Genomic DNA, 20633 nt, shown 5'->3' on the forward strand with positions numbered 1-20633 from the left:
GAAGGGAGGGAGGGAGGAAGGAAGGAGGAAGGGAGGGAGGGAGGAAGGAAGAAAGGAAGGAAGGAAGGAAGGAAGGAAGGAAGGAAGGAAGAAGGGAGGGAGGAAGGAAGGAGGAAGGGAGGGAGGGAGGGAGGAAGGAAGGAAGGAAGGAAGGAAGGAAGGAAGGAAGGAAGGAAGGAAGGAAGGAAGGGAGGGAGGGAGGGAGGAGCGAGCCAGTGGGGGAGTGGTTGGGGAAGAGATGAATTCGGGCCTGGGGCTTGAATTGAAGCCCCAGGAGGGAGGGGAGGGGCGAGCAGGAGGCCGGCGTGGCCCGCCCCGCCCCTTCCCGGCCCGCACCCCGGCCGCGCGCTCTGACCGCCCTCCCCTTGTGAGCGCAGGCACCATGCGGCCCGTGCGGCGCAACTTCTACGACCCGTCGTCGGCGCCGGGCAAGGGCATCGTGTGGGAGTGGGAGAACGACGGCGGCGCGTGGACGGCCTACGACATGGACATCTGCATCACCATCCAGAACGCCTACGAGAAGCAGCACCCGTGGCTCGACCTCTCGTCGCTCGGCTTCTGCTACCTCATCTACTTCAACAGCATGTCGCAGATGAACCGCCAGACGCGCCGCCGCCGCCGCCTGCGCCGCCGCCTGGACCTGGCCTACCCGCTCACCGTCGGCTCCATCCCCAAGTCGCAGTCGTGGCCCGTGGGCGCCAGCTCGGGCCAGCCCTGCTCGTGCCAGCAGTGCCTGCTGGTCAACAGCACGCGCGCCGCCTCCAACGCCATCCTGGCCTCGCAGCGCCGCAAGGCGCCCCCCGCGCCCCCGCAGCCGCCGCCGCCGCCGCCGGGAGGGCCTCCGGGAGGGCCGCCGGGCGCGCTGGCCGTGCGCCCCAGCGCCACCTTCGCGGGCGCCGCGCTCTGGGCCGCGCCCGCCGCGGGCCCCGCCGAGCCGGCGCCGCCCCCCGGGGCGCCCCCGCGGAGCCCCAGCGCCCCCGGCGGCGCGCCCACCCCGGGGCAGAACAACCTCAACCGGCCCGGGCCCCAGCGCGCCGCCAGCGCGAGCGCACGCGCCTCCATCCCGCCGGGGTAAGACGGGCCCCGGGGGCGCAGGGTGGCTGCCCCCCAGGGCTAGGGGCGCGCGATCCATCGCAGCGACCCCAACAGTCGCGGGCCTGTCTAGCAGGTACCCGCGTTGTGCCAAGCCTTCATTAAGCCCCCTAACGTGCTCTCGCTGGTTTCCCAACATGCGCGGGGACTCGGTACGAGGTAGGTCCCGGCATCACCCCCAGTTTACAGGCGAGGAAACCAAGCACTGGAGGGTTGGTACATACACCCCCAGGAGCACACAATTCACAAGCGGGGGTGGGGTGGGGTGTCAAAGCGACAGAAATGGAGTATGGAGTGAGCTCCACGTGTATCACTGGCTAAACTGTCTGCCGCGCCTCATTTATTACCTGCCCTCCCCCCCCAACACGGTTCTATCGTGACCGTTGCAGGTGGGGAGGCCCCGGCTGGGAGGGGTGTGTTACCTTCTGACAGTCCCCCAGCTGGAGAGCAGGGATTGGAATTCAGAGGACGAGGATTGCAGAGCGGGTGTTGTGTTGTCTTGGAAGTTTCAGAGGGTTTCCACCCCTCCCCTCCCCAGCCTCTGGCCACCTCCTGCGGAGGCTCCAACCAGCACTGACCCGTTGTTGAGAATATTTCCTCCCTAGGCCGCACCTGAAGTATCGCCGGGACTTTGGGCTAATACTGTGGTTTTCAACCCGCTGCTGAGACTCCCGAGTCACCTGGGGTAGTGGCAGCAGGGGGTGGTGGATAAGAAGTCAGGCACACAGGAGCCAGCCTCCCTGCTCTTGTTCTAGCCAGAGCAGCCCTTTTAGGAATCTCCTGTGAATCGGCTTTCCCCGCACGATTTCACTGAGGAAGGGAACCCCGTCATGCGTCCTACGATCATAGTGAGAGGGTGGAAATCCCCGGGTGAGAGCATTTCCAGGCTCCAGGATAGGGACCCAGCTAGTCTGTCCGCTGCCTGCCCTGGAGCCCTGACTCCCATCAGTCTCAGCTTGAGGGAGTGGGAGTGAGGAGGAGGAGCAAAGCCCTTGACCTTGGGACAGACCAGAAGGGAAATGACCAAGTGGGGTGTGGGTTGTCTCAGGCCCCAGGCAGGCACCAAAAGCCAGCTCTGCTTATATCGCTGTGGCATGATCCAGGGAAGACCAGCAAAGGTCGGCCCTGGATATAACCTTTGAGGTCACCACGTCCAGGCTGCAGAAGGGAAGGGACCCTAAAGCTGGCCACCTTGTCTGGCTTCTGTACCTTTGAAAGTGACTACTTTGGTTTAGATCCCCTCTCAGGCACTTGTGAGTTGTGTTGTCTGGGGAAGGAGCGTCCTTCCCCATCATTGAGCCTCAGCCTCTTCACCTGGAAAAGGGAGGCAGGGTGTCCATTGTGTGGGGACACGATGTACCTGAACACCGTGTCTACTCCTCGCAATACTGCCGCAGTGGCACTTAGGACTCTTAGCGTCCAGGGAGAAGGTCGGTGTGGGGGCAAGGGAGCCACCGCCAGGGCTCTGAGTGGGCAGATGACTCATGATTCCTCAGGTGGACTACAGCAGCCTTGTCATTCTTCCCTGCATCTTCCCCCCAGGTCCTTCCTCCAGGAGGAGAGGAGGGGTGCAAGCAGAGGTGCACCCCATGTGGCCCCAGCCTCAGGCAGGCCCTGTGCCAACAGAGAGGGGCCCTGTGGAGGTCAGGATGTCCTCTTGGGGAGATGTTGCAGGAGGGACTCATCCACTTGGGGTCATGGGACTGGAGTGTTCCTTGTGGGTAGCTGCTTGGATCTATTGTGAGAAGGGGGGTCTGGCAGGCCCCGGAATGACAGCAAGAGTAGTCAACAAGCCCAAGTGGGTGTGGGAGGGGGCAGGACCAGGGAAGTTCAGCAAAAATTTGAGAATCTTCTCTCTGGAGCTGTATTGATGGAACCCACTGGTGCGTTATGAAATCAAAAGGTTGTAACCAGATTTCTCTTGGAATGGAATGGAATGGAATGGAATGGAATGGAATGGAATGGAATGGAATAGAATAAAGTAGAGTAGAATAGAAAATACTCGCATGTATCCTACAAAGTGATCATAAGAATTGTACCAGGAACCTTTTACACCCCTTCTCCGTATGTTCAGTGGGTTTCCAGGTGAACTGGATTTCTTAGTCGCTGATGGACTTTATGCAATCCAGTCTTTCAGTGGAGGCTGGGAATTACTCAGCTTTTATTGCTCAATATTAATTCTCCAAGTATGTATCGTGGGTGTGTGTTCACAGAATTGAACAAGACACACTGGGCCCAGAGAGACGGGGAGACAGACATACGGCAAGTAAATGAGCTAAATGAACACAGTGGCTGGAGAGGGAAGTGCTGGGGTGGTGTGGCCGAGAGGGAGTGAGCAGGTCAGGGAGGACCCCTCTGAGGAGGTAACCAGATCTGAAAAAAGGCTGTTCCAGGTAGAGGCAATTCAGCGAGGCTTGGAGAACATGGCACATTCAGGGAAGGGCTAGGGGTGTGCGGTGCTGGTCAGAAGGACTAGTCAGGCAGTGGCACTGCAGGTGCAAAGAGGTGGAGGAGAGAATGTGTCCAGCAGGTTCTGGAAACCATACAAGGATGGAGGTTTCCTGCTGGAACAGTAGGGGCTGAGATTTTTCCCAAATGGGGTACAGAGCCGGATTGTGTGGGGACTTAGGGGAGCCTGGGCTTGGTGCTGCCAACATTGGGGAGCTATAGAGTGTGCTTGAGCTCAAGAGGGCTGTGGGGAGAAGAATTTCTCCTTGGAGGTGCTGTACTGATCATTGAACACGTCCTCCTGTGACCTGCTGGAACTCTGTTCTCCCCAGCCATGTGCCCCCGCCCAGTCTGTGCTGCTTCCCCTCCTCTGCCCCCTGGGAGCCTCTTGTTACCCTAAGAACTGACATTGGCCTGGCAAGGGGGGAGGTTGGAACCGTCAAGGGCTTTCTCATCCCTCCCCACCCAGGCAGACCCTGCCCAGCCAGACAAGCCTGTGTCAAGGCTCCTGACCCTCTTCCCCAAGGAAGCCCAGCTGAGAATATGCTGTGTGGCTCAGAGCGGGGTGGTGGGCAGGGGGATGTGTGGGCACAGGACCCATGGAGCTGCCTCGGAATGAGGGGCGGGTCGGGTTCCTCCCGGCTGAAGCAGCTGTTGCCAGGGCACAGCCTATGGGGGGAGAGGGATGGGGGTCTCCAAGGAGCCCTGCAGCCAGCCCCCCAGGCCTCACCCTGGTCCCCCCGTACCCCAGAGCCCTCATGGCCCTCCTCACGGTCTCTTAGGCTCTGTGTTCATGTGTCCAGTTTCCTTTGTGAGGACACTGGTCATAGGCTAGGCTCCCACACACAATGTCATTAGACTTCATTCCAGTCCCCTTTGCAGGAACCCTGTCTCCAAAGGAGGGACTGGGAGTAAGGACCTCAACATCGGAGTTCTAGGAGGACACAATTCAGCTGATAACAGGGTCCCTGTGTCTGGCTCTCTGTGTCTCTGTCCATCTGTCTGTTATTGCATCCCTCCACCTTTCCTCTTCCTCCCTGCTCCCTTCTCGGTACTTCCTTCTGCCCCACAAGACTAACACAGACCCCGAGTCCAGGCCTTTCCTGGTTGGGTGACCTTGGGTGCATGGCTTCACCTCCCTAGCCTGTTTCCCTATCGGCCAAATGGAGCAGCTAAGACCACTACCACTCACGTGTGCCAGCTCAGCGGGGTCCATGGCACGCAAAGCTTTAAAACTGCCCGCCCCGAAGTATGATCACATCTCAGCCCTGGGTGGGGAGCAGGACAGGAGGCCCAGAGAGGGGCAGCGACTTGCCCAAGGTCACACAGCCAATGGGGCTGGAGTGTCCTCCTGGCCTGGGTATTTTTCCACTGCCCCTATGACAGGGCAGGGAGCCAGCTGGCAATCTGGGCCCGGGGGGCCACGCAGGGGTGGGGAAGATCCGCCCTGTCTCCTGAGAGGGCAGCGTCCAGCACTTTGGAACGCAGCTGTGGGGCAGACTCAGAGTTTCCACCCCACGTGGTGGAAGGGAGCGAGGGGACAGCTGCAGGCCTGTTTCCATTTACTGAGCCCGTGCTTTGTCCCAGGCTTCATCTCACAGCTTTTACATGCGCTGCCTGTCTTTGTGCCCACAGAAACCCCACTTGGCCAGTCCGATTTTCCCCACTCTTCAGGGGGAGTAACGGGGCTCCAAAAGGCTGCCACTTGCTCAGGGTCCCCCAGTTGGGAGTGTGATCCAAAATCCTCAGTCGGCAAGGGTATTGGGGGTGCCCTCCCCTCCCCTGCCTGTCCACCCCAGGGTCCCAGAGACCGGGCCCTGATGCCACAGGGTGTCATGGAGACCCGGGGGGAGTGGATGGGCCCAACTTCAGCCTCTCCGCTCACTGTGTGACCCTAGTGAACTCATGGCCCTCTCTGGCCCCTGGCTTCTGCACCCATGAGGCGGGGCTACTGTCCAGCACGAGGCCAGATGTCACAGTGCCGGTGTTCTCAAGCCTGCACGCACCATCTGCATCACCCGTCAGCAGTGGGAAGGGGTTCTTCTCCTTCCATCCCTAGCAGACTCGCACCCCACACCAACCTGAGTGGTGCCACAGAGGTGCCCTGAGTGGCATTTCCCTACCTCTGGTTCTCAGTGAGCCTGAGAACCTCTTCCCATTTGCTGGCTGCTGTGGTTCCTTCTTTTGCCAATTACCTGTTTATTCCTTTTGTTTGTCCTTCTCTTGGGCTATTTATTGCTTCCTTATTGATTTGTACACATTCCTTATGCATTAGGGGCATTAACCCTTTAGCTGTCATCTTTTTATCTGTCACAGTTTGCTATTTCTTTTGACCTTCTCTATAGCTTATCTGTTTTTAAATGAATTAACCCATATATATTGAGCAACTACTGTGTGCCAGGCCTTGTCTGGGGCCCTAGAGATGCAATGATGAACAAAGTAGATAATCCCTACCCTCTTGGAACCACAGTCTAGTGAGAGATGAATAATAACCTAAATAAATAAATCCTGGAATGTGGTCCAGAGAGGAGTAACTGCTGCAGAGGGAAAATAAAGAGTGAAAGACACATAAGGGCTGATGAGAGTGATGTAATTTTAAATAAAGAGGTCAGAAGAGGTTACTTCACTGAGAATCAAACGTTTGAGCAAAGACTAAAGGAGGTTAAGAAGTAAGCCATGCAGAGAACTGGGGAAGGAGCATTCCAGACAGAGGGAACAGCTTGTGCAAAGGCCCTGAGGCAGGAGCAGACCTGGTATGTTTGAGGAGGTCAGTATGGGTGGAGAGGCTGCAGAGGGTATGTAGTAGGTGGGGGGGGGGGTGGTCAGAGATGAAATGGGGCCAGTCCTCTAGGGCCCTGAGGCTGCGGGGGGACTTTGGCTTTTATTCCCAGTGAAATGGAAGCCAGCAAGGTTGTCAGCTGGAGAGAGACTAGTGTGATTCTGCTGTAACAGGTCCCCTCTGGATATTGAGAATATGCCGCAGGTGAGGCCAAAGCAGGAGGCAGAAACCCATCTTGGGGTGGGCTTTGATGTGGTAGGTGTATTTGGGTGTTTTCCTCCCATTTTTTTTTACTTTCCACCACCAATGATTGTACGTTTTTATTTTAAAGAATTCATATTCTGTTCTCCAGTGCTTTAATAGACATTACGTTTCAATGCTGCGAAAACAACAAAGTACTGAACAGTACAACATGACAAGTCTCACCGTCAGTCACCTCACCTCACCGTGTCCCCGTGGGCCTGTTGCCTGTCCACCCTCCCCCTTTTCCTGGCTTCACTGGGGTGCAGTCTCTGCTCCCTCCCCCAGGCGCCTCACCACAAGGTCAAACCAAACACCACCACGGCCCCAGACCTGAAGCACTTCCTGCCCTGCTCCCTGGGAGGCCAAACCACACACTCCTGTCTGCATGTGGCTGCCCTGGGCCGTGGGAACCGCCAGCCTGGCCCTCCCCTGCCAGGGTTCCCCTGAGAGAGCACTGCTCTGGGGGGTTGGGAGCCCAGGGGGTTGAAGGAGAGTGAGGCTGAGCCCCCAGGCCTCTGGATACATCTGGCCCTAAGTGGCCACCACCCCTCAAAAAGTGTCTGTAGGGGACTTTTGCACCCTTTATTCCCTAGGAGTGGACAGGGGCAGGGATGAGAGGTCCCATTTGACAGAGGGGAAACTGAGACCCATAGAGGCTCAGCGGTTTGTCCAGGCAGAAAGGGGGAATGAGCAAAGGCCTCCACACAGTGGCTGTGATTGGCCTGTAGGTTTTGCCGGGCCCCTGGGGCACCCTGGAGCTCACCGTGAAGTCCTTGGCCTGCAAGCCCTGGGAGAGAGTAGGAGTGGGGACTTGGCTGGCCCCAGGACTGTGGGGGTCAGGGGGTCAGGTACGGGTGCAGGGGGCACTGAATGGGGGTGGGGGAGGGGCGCAGACCCAAGGAACATGGAGCCTCTCCAGGTGCTGTTCCTTGGGCCTCTCCCCTGACGTGGCACTCTCACTACTGCCCTCTCCTCACCCACTTGGACCCAACTGACTGAGGCTGGAGCCTCCCAAGGGCCTCCAGAGGACCACAGGGTAAGTGTCAGGTGTCCGGAGGACCCTTGAGGCCAATCGAGGGACCTGGAACCCATCATCAGAGAATGTGACATGTCTGGTAGGGGTGGAAAGGAAAGCCAGATGTGGGCAGAGAGATGGAAACTCAGCTGGCCTAAAGGGAATGTCCATGTGTCTTCCTTCTTCCCCGGGGTCCTGAACTTCCCTTTATACCTGGGATAGAGAGAGGCAGCCAGAGCAGGCAGATGGGTCCACTTGCATAGCTTCTCATACAGCCTGGGCCTGAGCCAACTTCAGGGTCCAGGTCAAAAACTTCAGCCTACCTGTAGGGTACAGTGGGCTCGGAAAGCTTGCTCAACTCCAGGTGCCCCACAGATCAGCCTGATGGGGTCAGCCCTGGCCTCTGACTCAGAAACTCCGGGAACCAGTGCCAACTGCACCACTAACCAGCTGGGTGACCTTTGTGAAGTCACTTCCCTTTTCTTGGCCGTAGTCCCATCATCCATATAACAAACGACAAACAGATTCCATCTCATGCACCATCTCTGCTTGAATGGTTACATCTTCCTGGAGCGCTCTTGAGGAGGAGTCTGAAGTTGCATTTTTGGCTCAGTAGAAAGGAGTGCTGGGATTGATTGGCGATGCCTGCCATGGGTGGAGGATTGGCAATAGTACTATGTATGCCATGTATTTGCTATTCCTGCTTCAACCTTGTCTCTGGGGGGACATTTGGTATTAGAACTGCAGTTTCTAAGGGCACCATGGGTCCTCTGAAGGGACCACAGAGCTAGCAGGCCAATTTCTCCTTTGGTTCCATCCTCCATTCAGTACTTCCTGAGAACCCATTTGCGTGGAGTTTCAGCCACAATCCTGGGGTCATAGGGCTGGTTCAGACACATTTCTAGAAGCTCACAATCTGGCAGAAGAGATAGAAGTGGAACCACACAATCAGAAAGCAAGATATGATGTCTGTATCCTAAAAAAAAAAAAAAGAAAGAAAGAAAGAAAGAAAAAGAAAAGAAAGATTGTCCCTTGGGAACTAAAAGGGGGTGGCTATGAATCCACTTAAGGTAGATCAGAAATGTCCTCATGAAGACAGTGGCCTTTGAACCTGTCTTCAAAGGATAGATGTGAATTAGAAATAGACAGTATGGATAGGAGGAACAGTGTGGCAGAGGTGCCCAGGCAGGGAAAGAGTAGGGAACAGTGTGAGGAACAGCAGCTTGGAAAATCTTGCATTATCTCATCCTGCCTTTGAACATTGCCTTCCAGCCGGTGCAGACATGAAGCATCTCTGCTTTTTCTTGGCAAGAAGGAAAGCCAAACGCCCCATCCTTTTTTCCCAGACTAGTCCCAGGGGTTTTTCTCTCAGACACAGCCTCCTATATGGTCCTCTAAGCCATGGTGAGGGAACTTAGTTGGTGTAGCATGGCTAAGAGCACAGACTTTGGAGTCTGACAGCCTGGGCTGGAGCCCTGGCTCTACCACTGAACAATCACTTCACCTCTTTGATGAGATGTCACAGACTTTGGGGAATGATTAGATGAGGGAGTGAAGCATGACAGCAGCGTTGGGCTCATGGTGAGTGCCTGGAATATTTGACCACGGAGAACACCCCACTCTATATGTGGCACATTTACTAAGACAGTTGTGTGCAATGCCTGGGTTGCCCAAAACCTCACCATGGAACCTCTGCCCCAAGTGGGATGTGGAGCATTTCTGGAATTTCTCAGGGAAAGTTTGCATGGGTTGTTGCGCAGGATGCCGACTTAGCGTGAGTGCTGGCAGAGAAGCTCCAGGGCACTAAAGGCTGCAGACAGTGTTTCTCTGGGACCGCTGCTTCAAGGCTCACTTCAAATGTGCAAAGAACACATGGGGAGAGTGTGCCTGAGCATGTGCATGGGAGTCATCTGCTCAGAATGTTTTCACGATATTCAGGCTTCCTTCATACATGCAACAAGTGTTTATCAAACACCTGCTATGTGCTATAAATAGGGTTGAAGCCAGATGGTCAAGGAAGGTCTCTCTGATGAGGTGGCATTTGCAACAGAGACCTAGGTGAGCCATTCAGCATCTGGAGGGAAAGCCTTCAGGTAGAGGGTACAGCAGCTACAAAGGCCTTGACAGGGGACCATGCTCAGTGGGTTAGAGCCACAGCAGATGTGTCCAGAGGAGAGAGATGGAGGGGGTAGGATATGAGGTCACAGAGGCAGGAAGGGCCTGGTCAGACCAAAGACTTTATAATCAGGTCATGGTCAGTGCTAAGACAATCAATCAATTGATAAGGTAATGAAAAAACAAAGATTTCTCTGGAGTAAAATGGTAGGGAAGGTCTCTGATAAAGTGACATTTGAGCAGAAATCTGTGTTAAGTGAGGGATCAAAGTATGAAGACATCTGGGAAAGAGCATTCTGGGAGAGATCAGCAAGTGCAAAGGCCCTGGGGTGGGAATATGGCTGGCGTGTTCAAGGAATAGCACAAAGATCAGGGAGGCTGTAATAGAATGAGTGAGGGGTGAGCACAAGGAAATGGAGTTCAAGGGATAGATACTGGCTATCTCATATAGGGTAAGGAAGTTGGATTTTACCCTGAGCAAGGTAGTAGTATCTGTGTGGGGTTGAGGGCAGAGGAAGAACAGGACTCGAAGCAGAGGTGGGAAAGGCAGCAGGAAAACCAGTGTGGCAGTGGGACCCATCTCCACCCTGGGGTAGCCAGGCCTGGCTTCTGGTCAGAGCAGATCTCAAGGGGGCCTGATGGCTTCCTCCTACCCGTTGCCAGGCTGGGCCCCAAGAGGGTGGAGCAGAGAGTGCAGGCCGGCCCCCCTTCCGGGAGGCCTGCGGGCAGCAGACTCCTGTCCAGGGCAGGAGGATGTTCTCGCTGACTCGGAGGAAACAGCGCATCCCACATCAAAAGGGGGCCCCGGGTGGCTCCCACGCTCGGGCATCGTGGGAACCCTGCTACCCTGGGTTCTCTCAGGGGGCTTGCAGACTGAGAGAGGCTGGGGGTTGCCTTCAGACTGTTCCCAGCTCATGATGAGTAAATAAAAAACAGCCCCACTGTCACACCCTATCCACAACCTTCCCAGGAGCAAGACTAATTTTTGTAAATCGGGCTCTGTGGTTTTTAAGGGCTGCCAGAAATTGTAGGGCAGCTGAGATTTAGAAACCTCCCTTCTGAGGTGCCCCCCTGCCTACATCCCAGGCCAAAGACTCAGCAAGACTGCGGCCATGAGCTGGACCAGATGCTGGGCATTAGAGAGACCTGGGGTGGCCAACTGTCCTCACTGATTGGTAGAGGCTGTCCTGAGGATTCTGTTCAGCTCGACAGTGCTGTGATGGATTAGTAATGTCTGCCACAGGTAGGCAACAAGAAGTAGTGATTTGCACGCTAAATATTGTTCTTGCCATCCATTTTACAGATGGCTCTGGAGAAAAGGAAGGATTTTTTTTCCCCATGATACAGAGGGGAAGGAAGGAGTTGGGGGACATCTAGAAGTATTGAGAGCCTCAGCAGTGTGTCTATACTAGAACTCTTTTGAAGAACAGGGTAGGGAAGAGGAGAAGCTTGAGTTACATGCCCCTTTGCTTTCCTATAAGAGTATGGGAAGGGATGGGGTTAGGTGATACCCCACAGGAAGGTCCTGGAGGATTATGATAGACCCCGAGAGGTCAGATGGAAACTCAGCCCCATCTCTTGGGTCCCAGCAGGCTGCTAGAAGGAGAAAATCCTTCTCCACTCACACCCCTGCACCAAACTTTTGTATGTTTCAACTCACTGAACCCTCACAAGGCTTTATCCCCATTACAGATGGGGAAAGTGAGGCACAGCATCTTTCCCCACACACACCTCAACTGACCAGGTGCCGGGGGCCTGCCCGCCAGTAGCACCTCCCTCAGTTCAGTGGCTCAGGTCACTGAAGTGTTCAATGAGCCTGACATCTGCTCCAGACACTCCCCACACTCTTGGAGGGGTCTGGGAGGAGTGCTGCAGTAGACCCACATTAGGCCTGTGTTGCCAAGCAGTCAGAGCGGAGAGGTTGTGTGCAGTGCATGTGTGCATATGACTCTATGCAAAGTGTGGACCTCCCCAGCCAAGCATCTGTCGGTGTGTGGGAGTGTGGGAGTGTGGGTCACAGCGTGTCTGTGTGTCCCATGTACGGTGCGAACATCTGCATGTGTCCCCATGTGCAGTGGGTGGCTGCATGAGCTGGCTTCCCTGCTCCAAGCAGATGCCCTTACAGTGTGTGCATGGGTGTACCTGTGTGTGGTGTGTTCCCCGATGTGTGTGTGGATGTGTTTATATGGTGTTTTCCATGCAGAAGTGCGTGTATGTGTGTGTGTGTGTCTGTCTGAATTTCTGTATGTTCATGACTGTGTTCCCTGAGATGCTTCTGTGTGTATCTCTGTATATATGTATGGTATGTGTTCCCTAGTGTGCTGATGTGTTTGTGTGCTTGTGTGTCTGCGTGCAAATGTGTGTGGCATGTTCCCCAAGTGCATGTATTCTGTATCTGTGTATGGAGAATGAGCTTCCTGAGATATGTGTGTGCATGTATCTGGGGTGGTATGTCTGTGTGTCTGTGTGTGTAATGTGGGGAGGTGCCTGTTTGCTCACTGTTCTCCACGTCGTATGTATCTGTCTCTGTGTACTTGTGTGTGTATGGAGATATAGCACCTGTTCCCCTGGAGTGTGTGTGTGTGTGTGTGTGTGTGTGTGTGTATCCACTGCAGCTGCACCCAAGCCTGCCAAGCATACCGTTTGCTTTAAAGATGCTTCCCAGCCGGCTGCCCAGTAGCGACTGTGCCTGCCAGGGGCAGGTGACCAGGCAGCACTGGCCGGGCTCAGACCTCAGGCGGGCAGACGGGATTGTGGCAGCAACTTCTCCAGCTGTCCCTGCCCCCATCCCTTCCTGCACCCCCTCCTGGCACATCCCCCAAGCCCTTCTGGTCCCCCTGGCTTTGAGAACACTCCTCTTCATCGAGACATATCCATCCAGCCCTCCATGCCCGTCAACAGCCAGACCTTATCACCTACGTAACCAAGCGCTGAAGTCATGAGGACTCAGGCAGGCACAGTGTACAGATGGCCACAGACCTTCTCATTCAGCCCTTCCAGCAGCCCTGTGGGTGAGGTATTATATTATCCCCATTTCACAGGTGAGGGAATCGAGGGTCACAGAGGTGAAGTGACTTGCACAAGCTTGTCGGTAATACTTTCATGGTTTCCTCTCCCAGGTGAGAAAACCTGGATTTGGAAAACCTGGATTTATCATTGCTAATCACATTTCCTTATGCAAGACTTATCAGAGCCTTCCGTGTACTCGTAGATGTTGTGAATTTTCAAGGAGACAGTGAAGTGTTTCATACCTTACTTGATCCCTGAGTGCCTCTTTCCCACAACCATTTATGGGGACGAGGGCTCCATATAGCAAACTTGGGAGAAATGCTGAAATGGCTGCATTACTAATAGCTGGGCTTCAGGCACAGTGGCCAGCGAAAGGGGGCGGTTGGCCGGCAAGCTCTCAAAGAGAGGCCAGCTGAGGGGTGGGGAAGAGTCTGTACCGAGTCCAGGGGTCCATTACGTCATAACTGGGGCAGAGGTCCCTGTCACACCCTACCCCATGATAGAAGGATGTCTGTGTCACCGGTGATCATTCCAAGTGCCGGGGACAGGCCACAAGGACGGCCGAGTATGTCCAGGAGCCAGAAGGAAGGCAGGATCCCCTGATGTGTGTGTGGGGCTGAGTCCAGCCGCGGCCTCTCTTCTCCCCTCAGGGTCCCCGCGCTCCCGGTGAAGAACTTGAATGGTACCGGGCCGGTCCACCCGGCCCTGGCAGGTGAGAGCCAGCCCTGAGGGACGGAAGGCGGGGCCCGCGGGGAGGCGGCCCCACCTGTAGCCCGTGGCTCCGCCCCTGGGCGGGGCCGGTGGGCGGGGCCCGCGGGAGACACGCCTCTCGGCGGCCCCGCCCGCCCACCCGGGGCCGAGCGGGGGGCGGGGCTTGGGACGAGGCCTCCGGCGCCCGCCCATTGGCGGGAGGCCCGGGGGGCGGGGCCGGGGCCTGGAGGACGCCCCGCCCCTGACGGCCCTGCCGCCCCGCCGCCCCCTCAGGGATGACCGGAATCCTGCTGTGCGCGGCCGGCTTGCCCGTGTGCCTCACGCGAGCCCCCAAGCCCATTCTGCACCCGCCGCCCGTGAGCAAGAGCGACGTCAAGCCCGTGCCCGGCGTGCCCGGGGTGTGCCGCAAGACCAAGAAAAAGCACCTCAAGAAGAGTACGCCCTCCGCGCCGACCCTGACCCCACTGACCTAACCCTGACCCCAGCCTCTCAACCCCTCAACTCCAGCTTGTTCTTAGGACTTAGAACTCCACCTCCACCTCCTGGTCTCAGCTCCCTTTCCCCTGATCCCCTCTGCCACCAACTCCGATTGCAGCAACCGCTGACAGGTGACTCCTGCCAACCCCACTCTGACTCCTGACCCCATCCTGAGCCGCGCCCTGAGGGGGAGACTCTGGGCACCCTCGAGCACACCCCGCTGTGTCCTTGCAGGTAAGAACCCCGAGGATGTGGTTCGAAGGTACATACAGAAGGTGAAGAACCCACCCGATGAGGTGAGCCCCCACTGGAGGGCCCTGGGGCCTGCGGCCTGGGCAGAGGGCGTGAGCCTCGCCTCCCCAGCCCCTGACCTCCCATCCTCTCCCCCCCACCCCCCCCGGGCCTGTGTGTTACAGCCTCTCCTCCCAGTCCTGGGCTTGCTTTTTCTCCCTTACGCAAGGTCTTCTGATAAACGGAAATGCCTCAAGTTCATAGAAGCCTATCAGTCTTCTGACGATGGACAGTTTTTGCATCCGATTTTCACCCATATTTTCCATGCAATGTTTAAGTTCTGCCTCTGATGGTTAAGCGTTGAATCCCTCTGGAGGGGTGTGAGGCAGCCCCGTCTTCCTCTGCCATGCATCTGCACTGGCCCAGGGGGCTGTCCTCTCCCTTAGCCAAGTGCGCCCAGGAGGTGGGGCAGCCTGCCTCCACTGGGGGCCTGGGGGCCCAGCCCCGCCCAGGGGCAGCGCTGACCCGAGGGCGTCCTGCCCTGGCCAGTCCTCAGTCTCCCCTGTGCCCCCGCAGGACTGCACCATCTGCATGGAGCGCCTGGCCACAGCATCGGGCTACGAGGGCGTGCTTCGGCACAAGGGTGTGCGGCCCGAGCTCGTGGGCCGCCTGGGCCGCTGCGGCCACATGTACCACCTGCTGTGCCTCGTGGCCATGTACTCCAATGGCAACAAGGTGGGTGGAGCTGGGGGGTGGGCAGCGGGGGGTGGGGAGCACAGGCAGAGGGGCGGGGCCAGGATGCCTGGGGGCCTCACCGCCAGCCTCCCTGCGCCAGGATGGCAGCCTGCAGTGCCCCACCTGCAAGGCCATCTACGGAGAGAAGACAGGCACTCAGCCGCCCGGGAAGATGGAGTTCCATCTCATCCCCCACTCGCTGCCGGGCTTCGCTGACACCCAGACCATCCGCATTGTCTACGACATCCCCACAGGCATCCAGGTGGGCACCCCACCCCCGCATGCCACCCCCCACCCCTGACCTCAACTTCTCTGAACCCTGCAGAGGCCCCTCACACCTGTCCATGGTTCAAGCCCCCACCGCCCTCCCCACAGGGCCCTGAGCACCCCAACCCAGGCAAGAAGTTCACCGCGAGAGGCTTCCCGCGCCACTGCTATCTGCCCAACAACGAGAAGGGCCGGAAGGTGGGTGCCCTGAGGGTGCAGGGGTGCGGGAGCAGGCCAGGGTCCCCCTAACCCGCAATCCCTGTTTCCTCCCTGCACCAGCATCGATCACTACCTCCCAGGGCTTGTCCAGCCCTGCTGGTTGCTTCATACACATTTCATTTCCAGCTTGGTGAGGTCAAGGTCTTGACCCCTGAGAAGCCTCAGACAGGGCAAGTAACCTGCCCAAGGTCACACGGCTAGTAAGTGGGAGAGACTGGATTTCAACCCAGGCAGTCCATCCACGCTCTTCACCATCACACTCTGGCTTGTCCGCTTCACTTTTTGTTTTTCAAGAGAAGCCAGGCGTTCTGATTTTCATGTGACATCTCCAGATTTTTGAATATTGCCTAAGAAGTCACCAAATGGCTATCTAGTGAACCAAACACAGCTGAGGGTCTTCAAGTGGAGACCCAGATGAGAGAGGCAGATGATCTGCAAAGAGCTATTACTGGGAGTCCATCTAAGGAAACGGCCAAGCTGGGCGGCCACTGGGAACGCTGCAGGGCACAGAGGGCAGCTGAGGGAGCCACAGCGTGGCCAGGGAAGGAGGGAGACTAGGCTGGAGGGGCTCGGGCCACTCACCCACATGCCCATCCTGGTGCCCACCCGCCAGGTGCTGAGGCTGCTCATCACCGCCTGGGAGCGGAGACTTATCTTCACCATCGGTACTTCCAGCACCACGGGCGAGTCAGACACCGTGGTGTGGAATGAGATCCACCACAAGACCGAGTTTGGATCCAACCTCACAGGCCATGGCTACCCGGATGCTAGCTACCTAGACAACGTGCTGGCTGAGCTCACAGCCCAGGGTGTATCCGAGGCTGCAGCCAAGGCCTGAGGCCCAAGGCTGCCCGCCTTCCCTCTTGCTTGGCCCCTGGTCTGGCACTTGCCTCCCTCCGCCAGGTGTGTCCTGGTGGCCCCAGTTCAGGGCTGGGGAGGAGCCTGTGATAGCCAGAAGCATTCTGGGGATTTGGCTGGTGGGAGTTGGAATGATAGGAGGATGGCAGGCCAGCCAGCTCCGACTTGTAGCTCCCTGAGAGGGTGGCCAAGAGAGTACCAGGAACCACAGCAGCTTCCCTACCAAAAAGACAGAGCCCCACCCCCTCACGCAAACACACGTGTCCTATTGAACACATGCACGCACACCCACGTGCCTCTACTTACCCCCAAACTGGGGGGGAAGAGACAGAAGACCCCTGTGATACTCCATCCGGATTCCCATCTGTGTCTCTATCACATCTGTACAGGCTTGTCAGCAAGCAGGATTCAGGTCATACACCTGCGGGCCCGCTAGGGTTAGGGGGGAAAGGGGCCCTTGGGAAGCTCAGCCTCCTCCCACTTATGCCACCCACCAATGGGCAGTTGTAGGGCCTATGGGGTAGGAGCCCCAAATCAGAGCAGTTCTGCAGAGGAGCGGGCCAGAGGCAGGGGGACCAGAGGGATCTTATTTTGTGCTTGTGTCTCTTCATCCTTCTGGGATTCTGACGTCCTTCCTCTGCCTTCCCATCCCCGGGCCTTATGTCTGTCCCAGATAAAGACACTGTTCTCCTTTCCTCCCCACCCCATCCTCTCCATCAAATCACTCCCAACATCGAGATCCAAAGGCTGGAGCTTCTGGCTTCAGGAGTAAGACGAGGAGGCCTAGCTTAGGCCAGCAGGGCTGAGAAGCAGACCGGACAGCAAAGAGTCCATTTCCCTTTCCTTGGGAGTGGGCAGTGGGGTGGCTGATGGTCTTGGCCAACCAGGGGCCTGTTGCCCAGGCAACTCACCAGCTCCGCCTCTGTTGATTGGCTGCCACGGTGGAAGACAGCCAAGATTTAAAGGGACGCCAGCGATTGCTCTTTTGAAAACCTACCAGTCCCACTGTGGGTGGAGAAATAAATGGTCTTTCTCCTCCTCACTCAGTCTTTTCCTGCCAAAGGGGGGTGGGTGGGTGACTCTGTTCCTGGGGGCCTCTGGTCCACCTCATCCAGGAGCTTGCAACAAAATATGACCCCAGGACCATTGGCCCTCTCAGCAGTGGGCAGCTGGAGATGGAGGGGTCCCCAGAATTCTCTTGGGGTAGGCAGGGAGGAGTGTGAGGGTGACAGAGGCAGACCCTCCCAGTCCTAGTCCCCAAGAGGGCAGGGCTGAAGGTGCTGTTCTGAAGCACGGCACAAGACAGTGCACGCAGCTGCCCCCGATACAGTACTGGGAACGAGGGTCCTGCGCTGGGAGCTGAGAGCCTCCGGGAAGACATGAAGGAGCTAGGGGACACCGTGATCGGCTGCTTCGACCCCAGCCCCTGCCCTAAAGAAGGAGGACCCAGTCTGTCTAGGAACAGATCCAGGATCTGCAACAAGCTTCCCATCAGCTCAGCAGCATCCCAGGATGCTGGGTGGCTGCAGCTCCAGGCGACCCCTGCTGACCATCCTTGGGATCGCGCCGCATCTTTCCAGGTCCCCTTTACCTCCAGATCAGCTTTGGTTTCTGTCCCACCCTCTAGTCACACAAAACCAGAAATGAGTCCTTGGAGGCCCTTCCAGTTCTGTCAGTTGGGTGTTCCCAAACATTTTACGCTCTATGATTCATTCTCAAACAAAATCTCACCTCAAACCCTAATATACAACATTGCCCAGCCCCGTGATCATCAAATCTCATGTTATTTTTATCACCAGGGGGACCTTGTTAAAAATCCTGATCCCTGCCTCCACACTCCCTCGGATTCTGATTCAGAAAGTCTGGGTGGGGTCCTAGAATCCACATTGCTAGAAGACAACCTAGGGAGTGAGCTTTGGACCACGGTCTAAGAAAGCCCTCCCTGGCTCCCAAGCCAGCTCCGTGGACCTCAGTTTGACAACCACACATCTAGACGCTCCTCATTTTATACAGCATGAAATGAGGCCAAAAGATGGGATGAAAGCCTAGCCCAAGGTTTCCCAGGCTCCAAGGGTCTGAGTCTGGGACATTGGGCTCCAAGCCTCCATTATTCCTGAGGGGAACTTGATTCTGGAAGCTTGTGGCTAAGACTCTTGGCTACGGCAGGGCTCAGGAGGATCAATGAGGTTTAACGGATTGGCAGACGTGAAAACAGGAAGGGCTGAGTCTCTTTAGTGCCTGACTGGGGCAACCAGGCCACATAGGTGTCAGGGATTCAGGTACAGTTGTATGCAGCAGCTCAGGACCAGGCTGGCCTGGTTGGTGTGGGAAGAGCCCAGTCTGGTGAGCCAAATGAGTCCCCACTCCCATCTGCCTCAGCCCAGAAACTGAGATTCATTCAGTACGAGGCCAGCTCCCTGCCAGAGGGCTTCCATGCTAAGGGCTCTGGACTTAGGGCACTGAGACTAGGAGATCTCTGGAAGCCTCCACGCTACAGTGTCAACGAGGTACAGGACAGCCCCAAGGGGCCAGGGTGTGCTGAGAAGGACCCGCTGGCTCCTTCCTCCTCCTTCCGGGTTGGTTCTGGCATCTCCTCAGTGCCCAAGGGGGCCCAGGGCCACCTTCTGCTGCTCCCGCTGCTGGAACTCCTCGTGGGCTCGGTCCAGATCTGCGAGCACCTCCAGCAGGCGGGCAGCTGCCGCTCTCTGCTGGGCCAGGGCATCAGGACAGACCCCTACGAGGGAGACAGGGAACCACGGGGGGTCAGCCAGGCCGGACGGGTGGCTATAACCCAGACCCAATGGCTTGCTCAGGCTCCAGACTGGCCCTAGCCCTGAGAGCCCCCATACTCCATCCCATCACTCACCACACCTGCTGGTGAACTGCAAATGGGACACTCATGGGGAAGGACACAGGAGTGTGCTTGGCAAGTTGTGGGAGTGGCAGAGAAGGCAAAGAAAGGGGACCTCCTTAGCTTCTTACCTTCCATGGCCCTGGAGCCCTTCTCTGTGTCTGCCTCCGGACTTGAATCTATGCTGGGATCTTCCTGGAATTTTATCCTGGCAGTTGAAAGGGAGAAAGATAAGGTTGGTCCCTGACTCCCAATCTTGTTCACCACCCCAGAGATTCTCTGCTGGTTGCGGGAGACACCACAGGTTCCCTTCAGTCACCACCACCGCCACCACCCCCCCCCCATCATCACAGCAAATACTTAGAGTGCCAGACACTATTATTAGCCCTTCACGTGTATTAACTCATTTAATTATAACAAAAAAAAATGTATCTGAGGTACGTACTTACTTGTGGCTCCATTATACAGTCCACTGAGACACAGAGAGGTAAAGTAACTTGCCCGAGGTTGCACAGCATAATAACTGTTACCACTTACTGAAAGCTGTGACCAGGCATCTACAAAACGCTTCACCTGTATTAGCTCATTTGACCCTCAGGACAACCCAATGAGGAAGATACTATTCTTATCCGTCCTTTCCCGATGAGGAAACGGAGGTACAGAGAGGATAAGCAACATGCCCAAGATCATACAGCCAGTAAGTGGCTAGCCCAGAATTCGAAGCCTGGCAGGGCAGCTTCAGAACCCACTCGAGGAGGAGTTGGAACAAAACTCTAGAATAGTGGGGAAACCCACCAAGAAGGAACAGGAACACATCCCAGGCCTGTGCCCATGTCTCAGGAGTCCCGACTATTAAAAGATCCAAGATCCACTTCTGCATTGGGGCCTGCCTGAGGATGCCTCCCAGTTCTCCCCTTGAGCCTGCACACCCCGCATCCGGGAGCTCAGCTGAAGCGTACGGAGAGAATGAATAAATGAACACGGCAGGCCATGTGGGGCAGCTGGCCTGGCTGGTCATAGCGGGGGAAGTGGGCCTGTTGGGGGCTCCCACCTGAGCTGGTCCCGTCCCAGGAGCAGCTGCCGATACACCATCTGGATCTCAGCGTCAGGATCCAGTGGGTCACTCCAGTCCCCCAGGGTGACGGCCGAGTGTGTGCGGCTACAACCAGCAGCTGAGGGGAACATGGCACCATCAGTACCACCTCCCCTCGCCCCTCCAGAAGCGCCCCCCCAACCGTGGCAGATGGTCGCCAAGCCCCGACCCTTCTGCCTCTAAAATCATTCTCCCAACCTACTACTTTCAGCAAGCTCCACTGCCTCCACTCCCGCCCAGCAGAGCAGTGGCCTCACTCCCCCTCCAGGCTCCTCCCACAGTCCAGGCTCCAGCCACACAGACCCTTTTCAATCTTTCAGCTCTTCCTGGGCCACCACCGGGCCTTTGCTCATGCTCTCTACTCCACTTACAACACTTCCTTACCCCATCCTTGTCACCAACTTCACTGCTTAATGCCTACTCTTCTCAGGTCACAGCTAAACAGCACCTCCTCCAGTAAGCCCTCCTTGATCTCCAACTCTGGGGCTGG

The 20633-nt window shown here is 56.7% G+C and overlaps 2 protein-coding genes and 1 long non-coding RNA gene across 8 annotated transcripts in view; 1 reads left to right on the forward strand and 2 right to left on the reverse strand.

Moving 5' to 3' along the window:
- DTX1 (deltex E3 ubiquitin ligase 1) overlaps positions 1–17241 on the forward strand; it is a 35550-nt gene extending 18309 nt beyond the window's left edge. For both annotated transcript variants that reach the window (XM_077875722.1, XM_077875723.1), the window contains 8 exons: positions 378–1071; positions 13352–13413; positions 13686–13847; positions 14124–14185; positions 14697–14855; positions 14956–15117; positions 15231–15320; positions 15955–17241. In XM_077875722.1, coding sequence (XP_077731848.1) covers positions 378–1071; positions 13352–13413; positions 13686–13847; positions 14124–14185; positions 14697–14855; positions 14956–15117; positions 15231–15320; positions 15955–16179 — 1616 coding nt within the window. In that variant the 3' untranslated portion in view covers positions 16180–17241. The remainder of the gene's footprint in view (positions 1–377; positions 1072–13351; positions 13414–13685; positions 13848–14123; positions 14186–14696; positions 14856–14955; positions 15118–15230; positions 15321–15954) is intronic.
- LOC144299889 (uncharacterized) lies at positions 6408–13463 on the reverse strand. The gene is made up of 2 exons (XR_013366527.1): positions 13195–13463; positions 6408–8493 (listed from the first exon to the last, which is right to left on the reverse strand). It is a non-coding gene; the product is annotated as an uncharacterized LOC144299889 (long non-coding RNA).
- A 619-nt stretch (positions 17242–17860) lies between the features above and the next one.
- Positions 17861–20633, reverse strand: part of RASAL1 (RAS protein activator like 1) — a 29887-nt gene continuing 27114 nt past the window's right edge. For 3 of the 5 annotated variants that reach the window (XM_077875717.1, XM_077875719.1, XM_077875718.1), the window contains exons 19-21: positions 20102–20222; positions 19182–19258; positions 17861–18933 (exon numbers count right to left, since the gene is read on the reverse strand). In XM_077875717.1, the coding sequence (XP_077731843.1) occupies positions 18794–18933; positions 19182–19258; positions 20102–20222 (338 nt within the window). In that variant the 3' untranslated portion in view covers positions 17861–18793. Of the gene's footprint in view, positions 18934–19181; positions 19259–20100; positions 20223–20633 lie in introns of those variants that run through there. The other 2 variants (XR_013366525.1, XM_077875721.1) reach the window with 2 other exon arrangements.

Source organism: Canis aureus, chromosome 27 (genome assembly GCF_053574225.1).
Source record: "Canis aureus isolate CA01 chromosome 27, VMU_Caureus_v.1.0, whole genome shotgun sequence".
Lineage (NCBI taxonomy): Eukaryota > Metazoa > Chordata > Mammalia > Carnivora > Canidae > Canis > Canis aureus.